The sequence below is a fragment of the Pleurodeles waltl genome, chromosome 2_1, assembly GCF_031143425.1.
Source record: "Pleurodeles waltl isolate 20211129_DDA chromosome 2_1, aPleWal1.hap1.20221129, whole genome shotgun sequence".
Lineage (NCBI taxonomy): Eukaryota > Metazoa > Chordata > Amphibia > Caudata > Salamandridae > Pleurodeles > Pleurodeles waltl.
In genome coordinates this window covers 612,656,966-612,671,837 of record NC_090438.1, presented here as the reverse complement: position 1 = coordinate 612,671,837, position 14,872 = coordinate 612,656,966, and the positions used below count along the sequence as shown (strand labels likewise).

Here is a 14,872-nt window from a genome sequence, read left to right as displayed (position 1 = left end):
ACAATGTTAGAATTTTCCCACCTTAACCACTTAGTGCATGTAGCCTGTCTTTACGTCATATGACTGGGTGTAGTCAGCGGTTTGGCTTTGTGTATTCCTCCTAGACAGCCATACACAATAGAGAGCTTAGGTGTGAGTGAATGGGCCATCACTGGCAGGATGGGAAGGCAGCACTGGGCACATACCTACTTACACTTGAATAGGCCATGTCCTACCTTAACAGAAAGGATTGCATCCCCCATGTAGTTATTCTGGAGCCAGGGCAGAGCAGGCAAGAAGCCTGGGCACTTCAAAGTGAAACAGCTAGAAGCTTATACCACTTGATCGGAGGCACCAGGCATAACTATTGGACCTCAGACACCAACTCATCAGTACTTTTTATGAAAGACTCTACATGGAAGGACTGCGGTGCTGCTAAAAGAACTGCTACTCTGCTGGGCTGCTGCCCTGAAGGACTGCTTCCTGCTGTGCTGACCTGCTGCTCTCTTATCAGGGTGGGAAGGACTGGACCTGAACTGCCAAGGGTGACTCCAAGGGCTACTCATTTGTAACCACCACCTGGACTCTGCAACTATGAGTCCTAGTCATCCAAGTGGTGCCATCCCTGCCTGCACCTTTGGAAGTGGGCCTAAAGGTGACCTGCCAGCCCACCTGTGCATCTAACAGAACTAACTTACTCCTCTGTGCAGCAGAACCCCCAGCAGAACCCACGCAATGCCTCTGGTTCATGTACTTTCACGGCACCAGTGCTTCACTTCGCAGCTCCTCGAAACCGGCAGAGCACCTCGACGGCCCAACCCATCCTTGATGCCAGACTTGGCAACATTCTTGGAATGGTTTTACTTAAACTTTGTGAAAAAGTATTTCAGGATGTCCACTTTGTATGTGAACTTTTTTCATAGTCCCTGTTGTCCGGCTATATATCAGCATGTATAAGCATGTACAGGTGGCTATCTAGGAATGTATGACAAAACACTTCCAAGATGTTTCCCAATACCTTCACATGCATCCTCACTCATGACAGCCATCCTGTAATGATTTAGATTTTGTAGATGTCCATTTTTTAACAGCAAATTAAGAAATATGCATTAAGATGCCACACAAATGTGAAGTGAACTACCCTCACTAAAAATTTATAAAAAATGTAAAAGAACAGTAAAGCAGGAAAGGGATGAACAGGAGAGCAACGGACAAGTGTAGAAAATGAAGTGCTGCTACTGTACCCCCAAAAAAGCTCTTAATAAAACAACATGGCAGGAATGGATGGGATTGTAACAGAGCAAGCATGGGGAGGGAAGCACCAGAAAGAGAGTGAACGGAGGATCAGGCTGAGCAAAGCCATATGCTCTAATAGAGAGCTAACTAATAAATGAAAAAATACACAATCACAAAGATGATGAAGTTGTACAGCAGGAGCTTGACAAAAATATGAATAGGGAGGAAAGCTTTTGGATCAGTAGCATCATACTGAGATAGACAAGACAAGCAACCAATCACTAGTAAGGTCCTCACACAAAGTCCGATCTATGTATTGTATTGTAGGAAATAGGTCCTGTAAAGCTGCCTGTATGCAATACGTAAATAAGAGGCATACGTAATAGAGATAAGGATGACGAACAAGGGTTTTTATAGGAGTAATGGTTAAAAGCTGTGGTGGAGGTAATAGGGTGGAGGTTGGGATAGCAGTACCAGGCATAGAGGGTTTGGGCTATATGTACTGGCAGTGATCGTAAGATGAAAACAAGGGTATTAAAATACAGCTAGGGTTAGAGGTACTAAGGCAGCAATTCTTAACCTTTTGACTTCTGCGAACACCCAATGAATCATTACTGGAATATGGAGGCTCCTACAGGGTCATTACTTGGAACTGTGGATCCCTGGCCTGAGCAATTTCTATGATTTTTAATCTCAAAATAGTTCACAAAAAGCAAAAAACAAGTATATAACAAACAAATGCTCAAATATTGAAATTCACATAAAATATTGAAAACGTTTTTTTAATTTTGCTTCTTTATTTGTATATACTTTCTTCATTTTAATTCATTATTGTTAATATTATTTAATTTTATAAAACTGGCATGGTCTCCCCTGAGTAGGCCTTCTGGAGACCCAAGGGCCCTCAGACCACAGGTTAAGAACCACTGTACTAAGGGATAAACTGTTAAAATTATTAGGGTATAGTGTTGGTAGGAATATTAGGGTATAGGCGGATGCAAATGTACTAGTATGGGCATCTATAGCGGTACTAGACTTTAGGTAATGGTAAATTAACAATGGTATAGGAAGGGGTAAAAATACAAGGATATAGGTAGGGAATAGGTACTATAGTAATGCCACAGGTTGAGTTGCTAGTGTATAGGCGAGGGAAATATGCAAAGATGTATGGTGGGCTAGAGTTACTGGCTTTAAGTAGCAGTATATGTACTTGGGTAGAGGCAGTAGTAGAAGTAGAACTGGTAGAGGCACAGTGGTAGAGGTGAGGCAGGCAAACAATATTATAGGTGTGATAAAATGACTAAATCTAGGGGCAGAAGAACAGTTGAGCAGGTTAATTGAGGTAGGATGAGAGGACTAGGGTACAAGCAGGTGTAGAGGACTAGGGTAAAAAGGCAGCTTAGTATAAAAGGTGAAAAAGGGGGAAAAGGTGAAAAAGGGAAAAGCCTAGTGTAAAAGTTGTATTGGAAGAGTTATGAAAAAAGAAAGTAGAGGGGTTGGAGGGATTCTCCATATCCATAAAAAGGTAATGAGACAGTAGACTAGGGGTTATAACAATTATAATACTATATTTTTGAAGTATTAAATACTTATCTGTGCTGTAAATAACAGATGTTACTGTTACTCTGAAGGAGGAGTGGCTGGGGACTATCTACCCCTAAAGGAAATCTAAGGATGGATGTGATTCTGGGAAAAAACAGGCCACAGAATCTTTCTATTCATAAAGGGGATTTAGCACGATCAATTCTACATCATTTGTATGAAATGTAATATAATTTAAGTAAATTAATTTATTTTCTAGATATAATTTTTAAACAAAACTTCAAAAATAAAGTCACCCACACTAATATTTTTATTGCATTTGTAATAAACTTGGCTAAAAAGTTATTTTTTAAATTGATTTTAATATTTTAATTTAAAAAATAAGTTATAAAGTGTATTTTTTTATAAAGTAAGTGTATTGTTAGATTAAAAAAGTTAAACTCAATGAATAAATAAGCTTCATTTTATCATAAAAAATTAAATACATTTATACAGGTTGAATTTAGATTTAACTGAATTAATTTGACATTAATCTCAGTGAGATGTACAGGATGGCTGTCATAAATGAGCATGCATATGCAGGTACTGAGGGACATCTTGGAATCATTTTCATTATATATTCCTAGACAGACACTCATACATGCTTAGGCAAGTGTGTTGTAGTCAACTGCTATCCTCTGCCAAACATCAGAGCGATGCTTTGTACTCTCAGTGGGGTGAAATGTTGTTAATCACTGGATTTGACTTTGACTTTTACAAGGTCAGACTGCACTACAGGTCACAAAACATGACACCGTTTATCAGTATTCTTCATGTTTACATTTGTGATGATGCCATTTGTTTCACATTATGTAGCCTCAGTTTTTCAAAGACCTATCGAAGGGGTTTTAAAGGACATAGGACCTGATGTAGAACTTGGCGAACTAGTTACTCCATCACAATGGTTACAGATATCCCATCTGCCAAAAGCTAAATCCCATAGGATAGAATGGGATTTAGATTTCGGCAGATGGGATATCCACCACTGTTGTGACGGAGTTACACGTCTGCTGAGTTCTAAATCAGGCCCATAATTGGGGTGAAAATGCATCAAGATGATGTCTCAGTGTGTGGTAAAAATGTTGAGTATAATCTAAGATTACGTGAGGCTTTTCAGATGTTGAAGTGAGTGCCTTTGCCCTGAAGGCAGAAAAATGCAAGTTCGACCTAGCTGAGCTAGAGTACCTTGGGCACATGATCACTCCTGCGGGTATTGGACCAAGAAGTGGGTTGGTCAGTGCCATGAATCAGTTACATTTTTACAGATAACTGAATATTGCAAAAAAGCTTATTCCCCACTTTGTGGAGAGAAGCAAGAACATAACAAAATTGTTGACTAAGGGAACATAATTTACTTGAAAGTACAATTGTGGGAAAGGATATGAGTTATTGAAAAGTAGTTTGGAAAACCCCCCAAGTTTACAGAGTTTTAAACCGGGGTAAACAATATCATTCATTTCACAAAGACCAAAGGTAGCAAAGTTAAATTATTCAGTTGTAGAGAAAAGAGCTCTTACTGTGCAGTGGACAGTGCAGAAGTTAAGAACATGTGTCTGGGGCTATAGGCTTGAAGTAAAAATTACCTCAAAACACTAAAAAAGTGTTCACTAAAAAGGATTGGTGCCATCTGAAGTAGAAACAGTAGATGAGTGGTTGCACTTCAATAATTTGAATTTGTAGTGATGTATGTGCCCATAGCAAATACTTGTTTTCTAGATTAAGTGGTGAAGATTCAAAATATGAAGGTTAAAACATGAAGGGCACTAAAAATGAAACAGAAGAGGATATTAATGTGTGTGTGGATACAGGTGGAATTATACAGGAAGAGGAACAAAGGAGAGAAATGAAAGATTTTCAGGTGTCGTAACAGGTCATGGTTAAGTCAAAAGAAGGTTTGAAAGGGATAATATGGGTAGTGATGAGCCCCGTGCTTTTGGAATATAAAGAGTAACCTTTAATTAAAGGATGACCTTTGAGTTACAAGAAACTTTATTCATTCCCCCTGGATTTTAGAAGATGCCTTGTGGATGTCACTCATGAGAGTCACATAGGCATTTCAAAAACCATAGAAAGAGTGAGAGAAGTGTACTGATAGGCAGTCATGGGCTTATTAGTTGAAAGGACAATAAGAATTGTTTGGAGTGTTTCAATAGTGATAGAATTTCCAAGTGCAGAGTTTAACCTATGACTACCAGGAAGTTACCTACTGGTCCATGAGTAGACATTGTGTTAGTTATAATCGACTCAATCAAAATGTCCAGCTTGTATAAATATGTTATGGGTAGCATTTAAATTTTTGTCATGAAGGCAGAGGTATCAGGTATTATTCTGTGGAAACAAGGCAAGTGATAACATTTCTGGATGTGATTTTCAGGATGAAAAGTGTTCCCAAGAATATTTTAATGGATTATGATGTACAACTGGTGTCGAATGAAATGGAAGAGTTCCTTAAGGAAACAAGGCATTAGCCATAGAAAGACTGCTCTATATCATCCAAAAGTGAATGGTGTAGTTGAGCGATTTAAGTATTAAAGGAGAAGGTACAGTGTACAGTTGTTTGTGTGCTGGAAAGAAGAGATTAAAACTAAATGAGAGCCTAGTAATTTCAGTGATTCGTGTAACATCTCCAGGAATTTAAGGTGTGTCACGTGTGGGTCCTGCAAAAAGATATTGCGTAATTGTGCCTGTTGTTGGCTGTAAATGATACATTGTGAATAATATTTTAGCTTCTATCGCTCTCACGCCTGTTCTTATACATGTTATGTCTGATTTATCTTAGACTTTGTTTTGGCCTTCCTTCCGTCATTAAAGGAGGGAGATGTTTGGAATTCTGAGAACCTGTCAATGGAACTGTGACGGAACAAAATGTTATAGTTCAGTCCATTGAAGTAGTTGGAGCCTGAAGGAGCTGGAGAGCTTGAAATGGCTAAGGTTGTTTGTACTATATCTAAACAAATCATTTTTTTCACAACTGGCCTCCCTGAGTCAGTATTTCACCCACCCATTTTGTAATAATTATTCCCCATTTGTCCACCACTCCACGAGGCCCCTCCCACACTTACTACACAAATGTATACCTATTTGTGCAGATATTTCTACCATACTGACAGAGATTTCTGAGCAGACATGTTAGAAGAGGCAGAGTTGGTGATCTCTGGTCATAGGTTTGTAAATTACACGTTGTAGTATGTGATCAGCATTACTTTACATACTCCAAATGTTTTTGTGAATTGGGCCCCACACCTCTAAAGTAACTTTCAGAATGTACAGAACACATAAATTCAGAGACTGAAAGGAGCATCTTTGGCACAAAGCAAGCTCTTCTACTTGAAAGGCAAAATAACATTAGGAATTGAAGAAATGAAAATACATCTGTTAGGCCGGTTTAGTGTCTTAAGTTGAAGATCAGTTATTTTGTCACTCTCAATAGGACTGGAAGTCCTTATCTGACATTACTCCCTCTGTACCTATGTAGTCTATTCTGTTAAGGAGCATATCAATCACCTGTGACTATCATTGAGAACAAACCCCAAACGGAAATGAGAGCAAAAAAACTGAGAACCATGAAAATGCATAAAGGCATTGAATATGGTGTTCCATCTGCAAGTTCCATAGCCCCAAGGCATAAACAATACCGAATAACAAAGAAAAAAATGAATTCTTGAACACTCCCGGCTTAGAAATGGTCTCTATTTGGATTGCTGTGCAATTAGCTCCTTCCCTGATATTCTTTTGTACTCCTTTCCAACAGCATTATTCTCATTTGAGAAAGCATATCCATACATAATGGGGCCCACCAATAAAGCATACGTAATACCCGCAGTTTCTCGTACTGTATGTTCATACACCTGAGAACTGCATAGAAATATGAAGACATATCACTTTTAAAGTGGAAAGTAGGGAGTTGAAAAAGGGAAAAGTATGAAAAATGTTTTCACTGAAATAAGGGTATGATCTACTGGCAAAATACAGATTGTCCTTGTTTTTCCTTTTCTCAGAATTAAAGGCGAGATGAGAATTGAATGGTCAGTCTAGGTTCACCTTCTCACGCCACCTACGGCAGAAGTGCAGTTTTTGCTATCTGTTCTCCACCATCTTTTAGGCTAAACAAATGCATTTCTTCACTGCACATATAACCATCTCTAACCAAAGGTCCACAAGACAATTTTTGTCAGACAACTGGATCCTCCATTCTCTTTCACTGCATCCACACTTCTGCATCAGGACTATTTTCTTGATATCAGATAAATCATCTCTGAACTTGAATGCTTTTCTGGCTTAGGGTGCACCTTGAATATTTTAGGAGCATGGCTTTAAAATGTTTTTACCGTCACTGGCCTAGTTTTCCTGTATCAACATTTTGCTAATACAGGAACACAGGGCTCGATTTTACTAAAAATGCATCTGGTAAAATATCTTTAGGAAATGACTTCATTGAGCATAGACTAGTTTTCCTACCCTCACATGAACCGATACAAACACACTGGAAGAGTATGTTATGCTCCCCCTTACCAGTCAGCATATTCCGCTTCCTTCATCCATCTTTCAGCCACCACCTTGCATAAGCCCCTACACATACTGCCCACCTGCTTAGAGAAGGTGGCAAATGTGTCTGTTAAACCTCATGGAATTTTGCATTCCTTCTGGAGTTTTTGATCGGTATATTCAGTTCCGCACAGGTATTCCGACATTTTGTGAGGTTTAGCTCATAATTGCACAGTATGTGTGGTTTTTCCTCATGGAACCATTGTTTACGAGTGAGGAGCTTGCTACCTCAATAGTACTGTGCAATTAGTAATCTGGGCCTTTGGGGGGCAATCTTGCTTGATTGTCACTGCATTGGGGTTGGAGGGGTTCCACAGCTTGGATGGCAAGTATGAGCTATATCTGAAAATAGAGTCCTGTGTAAAACTGTCAACACCGCAGACTTGTCTTGCCCTTTAAGAGCAGGGATAGCCATTTAAAATGGTTTAATTCTGTTCATCTCTTTCTAAGTGGAGAGGTGGTCTTTTTAGGTCAAAAATGCACTTAAAATTGGCATATGCTGGGAGGATTCAGGACATGTGGATATTCTTAACAGGATGCATAATAACTTTCCTCTGTATGGGCTACCACTCACTCTGCAGGAAACAATATAGCTCTCTCCAATGGGCTCTAATTCTTTTGTGGTAGAAATTGCAGCTTCTAAGTATCTCTTTGCTGCCTGTGATCCTATAGAAATGTGGGTATCGCTCTCTCTTTTCCTTTTCTTCTCTCTCACTCTCAAGGTGCTATAGTCCACTTACTGGAGTACTGTAGGTGGATGTAGCAACTTGCAGTTATCTGCAAGGGGATCCCTTCCCCCATTTTAAACCTGAGAGTGGTTCTGCCACCTCAGTTAAAGGCAGACCAGTGGCTTTTAACAGCCCGTCCAACTTTCACTAACACACGGTTCCCAATGTAGGCATAGGCACATGCCTGCACTTTGACAGGCACATTTGCTTTGATATGGCACACTGCCCTTGTCATCGCTCGGTACACATAAAAGTGCACCCTGGCGCAGATCGGGGCAGTGCACTGTGTTTGTAAGATGGCCCCATATGTATGAAAACGCACTAATATTTTTTTGATGTGTACTAATTATTTGCGTTTTAGTAGCAGTAAAAACACTATTCTCTACACATCAAAACGAATGCTTATGATATTATTGCAGTTTATAGGTGATCTGTTGGGCCTTATTCGTAAAGCTAAGTTTGCCTGTGTAGTTCTCCTCAAATGTAGAAATATACCTATGCGTGGGTTTAAATTTCCTCATAAATGGAATTCTCCATTTCCATGTATTGATTTACACTTAGATGTAGACATACAAGCTCCATCCCTTCAAATTAAGTGGTGGAGACTCCTACAACACAATAACTGACAAAAAATTGAATTATTTACTTTCTGTCTGTTTGTGGAGGTCTCCACCAATAGGATTGAGATCTCTGTCACCAGGGAGGATATCCCTCTACAGAAAGCAATACAGAAACGTAAGAAAGTTTGTTTTCAAATAAACATTTTTTCATGTAAAAATATTAAAACACATTACCCTAACTCGTATTGAGACCAGAATAACAAGGAACAATGTACCTGCAATAAAACATACAATTACAATTAAACTTAGCATTTTTAATTTTATCAATATATTTTATGAATTCAAAAATATTAATTATCTCTCTCCCATCTACCGGATCATTTATGTTGAATGTGTCACAACATTAGCTTTAAGCTATGTGTTATTTGATTTGTGATTTTAAATTTTATTAAAACTATGAATATGTCCATTAAAACTAACATTTGACCTCTTTTATTTTTTAAAGAATTAACTGCATTCATGAAATTAACTTAAATAAAGCTTAATTTAAAATGTTCCTTATTTTAATTTATCTTATGTGTTTTCCTATGTGTTAGAGTTACAGTCTGCCTTCTTCAATAACTATGGGAGTATGGTGCAGTACCAGTTGTTGGCCATTTTGGCGTTTGAATTCCTCCAAGGCTGAGCTTAAGTGTATTTGATATTGTTTTGTAAGAAGTACTACTGTAACGGTTTTCAATGTGTGTTTTGTGAATTGCAATTGCCTTACGCTTATTCTGGTGTGTTTTTATATTAGAAGGCCCAATCTCAAACCCCTCCTTCAAGTTCCATTAACCCCCACCCAGCTTTATATTAATTAGCCCCTATTTTCCAACTATTTCCGCTTGTCACTCCAAAATGTATTACTAAATACTATACTTATGTGCAGTTATGGAAAAGAGGAAAAGATAGAAGAGTCATAGAGCTCCGGCTGAGGACTTGTGACCTGCATTTTAGAGAACATAAAATAAGACTACTTTTCGTACTCCAAAATAGCCATTGTGAATAGGCACTTATGTGTTTATTCTGTTGAAGCAAGTAGTTCTGCCATACTTTGTTTTTTTAAGTAAATACATCATATTTTTTTCTTTTTCTTTACCTGTCAACTGCCTTCTTTTCTTTTTCAGCTGAGGAAAGGACCGCCTGTCCCACCACTTCCTAAACTCACACCGTCAAAGGAATTGCAACAGGAGAATATCATCAGCTTCTTCGAGGACAACTTTGTACCAGAGATTAATGTCACAACACCGTCACAGGTCAGACACCCCTAAACGTTTATGTTAGATATTGGAGTCAGTTTTTGAGATCCTTTACCTATAAAGACATGTTTTCTATTCCCTTGGTCACCACAGAGAATACACAGAGCACTTGTGCCAAAGGATACACCTATAGAATACATTTACCATGTGAGAGATCCTACATGCAAACCGTCTGCTTCTGTCCCATTTCTCTGTTTTTCTCTTTGACCCGTGCTTTTCCTAATGTTTATTTTTTATAATCAGCTACACACTTTTGTGATGCCACTACTATACATTTCTGCTGGCCAGTGACAAAGCTGGGACAAGCAATTCTACTGCAAGCTGCCACATCCAGGAGACTGTCTCACTGATGAATATGTGCAGGTGCTGGTAGATAGTTGGCACCTGCATTCATTTTAGGAGCTCGGATTTATTTTTCATCATTAGGCATCCCAGAGAAATATAGGGAGGAGAGAAAGAATAAGAGAGGGAAATAAAGGAAAACAATAACAAAGGGAGAAATCATTGTTGAAAAATATCCTTTAAGACTGTGACATACAGACAGGAGCACTAATATAGAGGAGGATTGAGGCATGAGGTAGAATCCAAACAAAGGGCCTGATTTATACTTTTTGCCACAAGACTGCACAAATGCAGTTTTACGGCAAAAACTATAGCGCTGGCTTGGACCCTTCCACAGCACCAGCCAGGAGCCATATTAAAAGAATGGGGCAAGCTGGTGCTAAACTTGGGCTAGCGTCTTAAAAGAAGACACTAGCTGGTGAGGGTGGAGGTAGGGAAGGAGGGGGTTGTATGTCAAAAAATGATGCTGGCCTGGTTAGAGGCAAAAAAAAAATGCCTCTAACCAGACTAGCTCCATTTCGTGGTGCTCAACCACCAAAAACATGACTCCTGTTTTAGGAAAGACAGGAGTCATGCCCACCACCCCAATGGCCAGCACAGGGGACAAGTGTCCCCTGGCCTTGGCCATTACACCCTGTGCCATACAGGGGGCCCCAAGTTAGGGCCCCTGTTGGCAGAAAAAATTAAAAATACTTAGCCAGACTTACTGGGGATGGGGTCGCCCATCCTCTGGTGTCCCTCTGGTGGGGGTGGGGGTGTTCCTGGGTCTTGGGGAGGGCACCTGTGGACCCATTTCCATGGTGTGTAACCATGAAAATGGGTCCACAGGTCCCCTAACACCTGGTCTGACCCAGGAGTTAAATAATGGCGCAAAGCAAGCTTTGCACCATTATTTGGCCACTCCTCCCACCCATGCGTCATTTTAGCACAGGGGATAAATATGGGGCTATGGAGATAGCACCATTTATTAGATGGGGATCCCTACCTTGTATCTCATTGACACAAAGTAGGTGCACGCATCCAAAAAATTGTGCAAACTCCTAGATTTTTATGTTAGGCATGTCTAACGTCAAATTATAAATATGGAGTTAGGTTTGCACAGAATGTGCTCTAAAAAAATGACGCAGATTTGGCACAAACAGAGGATAAATCTGCCCCAAAGCCTCCTAGGTATTTGGTAGTGCTTGCATTTGGCTGTGTCTGTAGGGGCTCCTAAGAAAAACGTTAGGGCCCTTCACTTACTTTATTTTATTTCATAAATTAAACACTGGTACTGTCTATAGAAGTGCAAACATTTTGGGTCTAATTCAGAGAGGTACATTTTGTTGTAAAAGTATGTATGCCCACCAGAAATCCACACAGCAATTCCTGGTGGATGTGAATAATTTTACTACTGCAGATTTGTTTTGAAAAAAAGGAGAAATCCAGGATAGTAAAACACACTTTAGTGGTGGGAAGTGGGCATTCCAAGGTGTGGTTTGCCTTGGAAGTTTGGAGATGTCCACAAAAGTATTTGGACAGTTGGAAGTTTTTGGACGTTCTCAAAAGTCTCTCCAACCCCTTCCCACCCTAGAAATGGTTGGAGATTTACTCCGGGTAAAGCCTGGAATAACTCCCCTTTCAGGATAGGGTCATCACCAGATTAGTTCAGGGTGTGGGGAAAGGGATTTCACCACTAAGAAAAATGGTTTCCAGGCAGAGAAATGTGTTATGAATTGGGGGCTCAGTCCTGGTGGAATAGAAATATTTGAAAAACTTCATAAGATATTGCCAACAGTACTCATAGGAACCTGCCCCTAGAATAGCTTTCCAGAGGTACTAGCTTTCGAGGCATTCTATTTGGAATATTTGTGTATAGGAAAAAGGTATGCTTGGTGGGAGGTGTAAATATCCACCCATAGGTTTATGTTTTCTTCATGAATTTGGATATATGTGTGGATGAGGTTGCGCTGAATTGTGGCCCAACAAATAAGTACTATGGGGATAGAGGCAACTTGAAAACAGGATAGAGTGGGCGTAGTAAGTAGCTCATTGCCTAATTATGGTTTTGCATGTTAGGCATTTACACGGAAAAAGATATGTGCAGGTGACAGAGTCTTCTTTTACAGTATTCTCTTCAAACTACACACAGGCATAGAAGATGGTGTCGCCCACCCCTAATCTCTTCCAGTGAGTCAAAATGAAGGCCAAATGTAACAGTTTAATCTACAGTTATTTTAATGGGAGAGTCCTCGATTAGCTAGTTGACAGAATGTGCCATTGATTTATGCTTGGCATGTAATCCATAGAACGGTTGTGTCTGGTAACTCGACACAATTTGAAACTCATGAAAGCAGGTAATTATGTGATTAGGCTCCAAGGCTGTGGAATCATTCCTCTTTCAAATTTGCCTTAGCTCATGAACCCATTACAACTTTGTTAACTGATTTCTATATTTTGAGTTTCTGTTCAGACTCCTGCAATTCTTTTAAGTTTAATGGTGCTTGGATGCTATTTGGTTCACCATAAAAAAGTTATAGTTGGGCCAAGGCAAAGTATACTTTGATTAGACTTTTAAGATTATCAGGGTTCATAACACAGAGCATGACAGCCCGCTGGCAAATCCGGAGTGGGTATTTGTGGCTGTCCAATGGAGAGCAGCTGTCAAAGTCTTGCATTTTTAATATGTACTTGAGTTAAAGGTAATGTTTAGCAGCCTTTTAAATAAGAACAACATTAAGGGGAAAAAAATGATCATACTTGCTGGCAATGTAAATAAGAAATCTGTCAGAAGCAGCCACGTTTTCTTGTCCCTTTTACAATTGCATAAGAGATGAGGAAATTAATACTAAGTGCTGCTTGTTTATTTTGAACATACTTTTTAGCGCAAAACTTGTTTAATGTGAAATTTGAAAGTAACGCAAAACACTGATTTGCGCTTCTTCTTTGCATTACTTTTCATCAGTGAGGCATTATGTGTGTAGGGTCCAGAGACATAGTTTAGTCAGTATGACTGAAGGGTGTGAGCTTCAGATTTCCCAACAATCACTCCGGCATATAATGTTAAAATACAATATATGACAAGCAGGGTGCATGAGAGGGACTTAAGGGGCAGTGGAAAGGGAGAGATATACAAATTGTTAGGAGTACTAAGTAAGAGAAAGCCAATATTCTGTAAAATAATGAAAAAAAAATGTGGCCTTTCAAAACAGAGACGAGAGAGAATGTGTGTGTTTTTGTTAGTGTGTGTGCATAAATGCCAGCTGAAATCCGACAGACACCTCACAGTACATGACTGAAAGCAACGGTACCTAACTATTCTTCAGAAAACACATTTATTGGGGGGAGGGGGTGTAACACCCCAAACACCCCACCTGAAGCTACGCCCCTGGTGGTACCTGGGCATTCCCATACAACCATACATGGTTTTGGACGCAAAATCCTATTGACTAACAATAGTAGACATGGTTTTGCTCCAACAAATAATGCCTTTTTGAGAGTGATGTTAACTTGGAGAAATGCTTTTACTTAGCCAAACCTTTCAGACTATGAAAGTGTGCTGCACTGTAGAGCACACATCCTAAGTAGGAAATGTTTTAAAGTTGCTTTAGGCATAGTATTTTGTACTGGAAAGGTACTCTACCAGTGCAAAAACTATGCTACAAACCAGCACACCAACTTTCACTATGGTGGAAATGTATGTGTGAGGCACTCGCCTGACAAAATGCACCCCAGCACTAGGAAGGGAGCAGGACAATGCCATATAGTACCAAAGTTGCCCCCTGTGCAAACAGCAGTTGTGCATGGATTGGAACACTTCAAATTACTCACAATTAAGGTCTCATTTAGAGTTTGGCTCACAGACTACTCTGTCCCAAATGTAGCAGACTACCCTGTCCACCAAATGCCAAGTTTGCATATTATAATTAGAGTCAGGCAAAATGGTATGTTTATACTGGTGGAGCATCTATTGGCTCCACCGAATGAGGAGCTCTGACCAACTACCCAACTGACATCAAGCCAATGGCGGCTCCTCCGTGTGGGCGGAGGAGCATCGCCCCCGCCAGCAGCAGAAGCTGCAAACCATTCACAAGAAAGGGACAATAAACTATGTTTATTGTCCCTTGCTTGTGAAAGGGGCGGGGCCATGGGGTGACGAGCAGTGAGGGGAGTGCACTGTGCACTCCCCTCACTGTGCATGCATGTGTGACCAGCCGTTGCGGGCCAGCCAAACATACATGCGCTGAAGGCTGTCTCCAGCCCGGCAACTGAGAGAGACTGCACCTGCTCCCAGTCTGCCTAGGAGGGCCCTTGCTGGGTGCTCCCAGCCAATCCTGACGCTGGTCTGAGCAGCTTCAGGATTGGCTCAGAGCAGGCTGGGAGCTTGTGCCTGCCTGCAGGACGGAAGAGAGGAGCGGTTTGGCGAGAATCGGCGCAGAGGTAAGTTCATTTTATTTTTTTATTAATTAAAATTTCATTACCTCTTCCGCTCCCCCCCCACACGCGCGCCACCCTCCCCGCCCACTGTAACCCCAGTGAGCCGCTGCTGCATCAGGCCATCAATCAAAGTACCTCAGACTGTCCACTTTATTTACTGGTTTCATTCAAATGTACTTTGTTCCAC

At 40.3% G+C, this 14,872-nt stretch overlaps 1 protein-coding gene across 12 annotated transcripts in view; it reads left to right on the top strand.

Moving 5' to 3' along the window:
- The window catches only part of AMPH (amphiphysin), a 927,201-nt gene that overhangs the window by 670,598 nt on the left and 241,731 nt on the right, over positions 1-14,872 (top strand). For all 12 annotated transcript variants that reach the window (XM_069215773.1, XM_069215772.1, XM_069215765.1 and 9 more), the window contains exon 11: positions 9,796-9,924. In XM_069215773.1, coding sequence (XP_069071874.1) covers positions 9,796-9,924 — 129 coding nt within the window. The remainder of the gene's footprint in view (positions 1-9,795; positions 9,925-14,872) is intronic.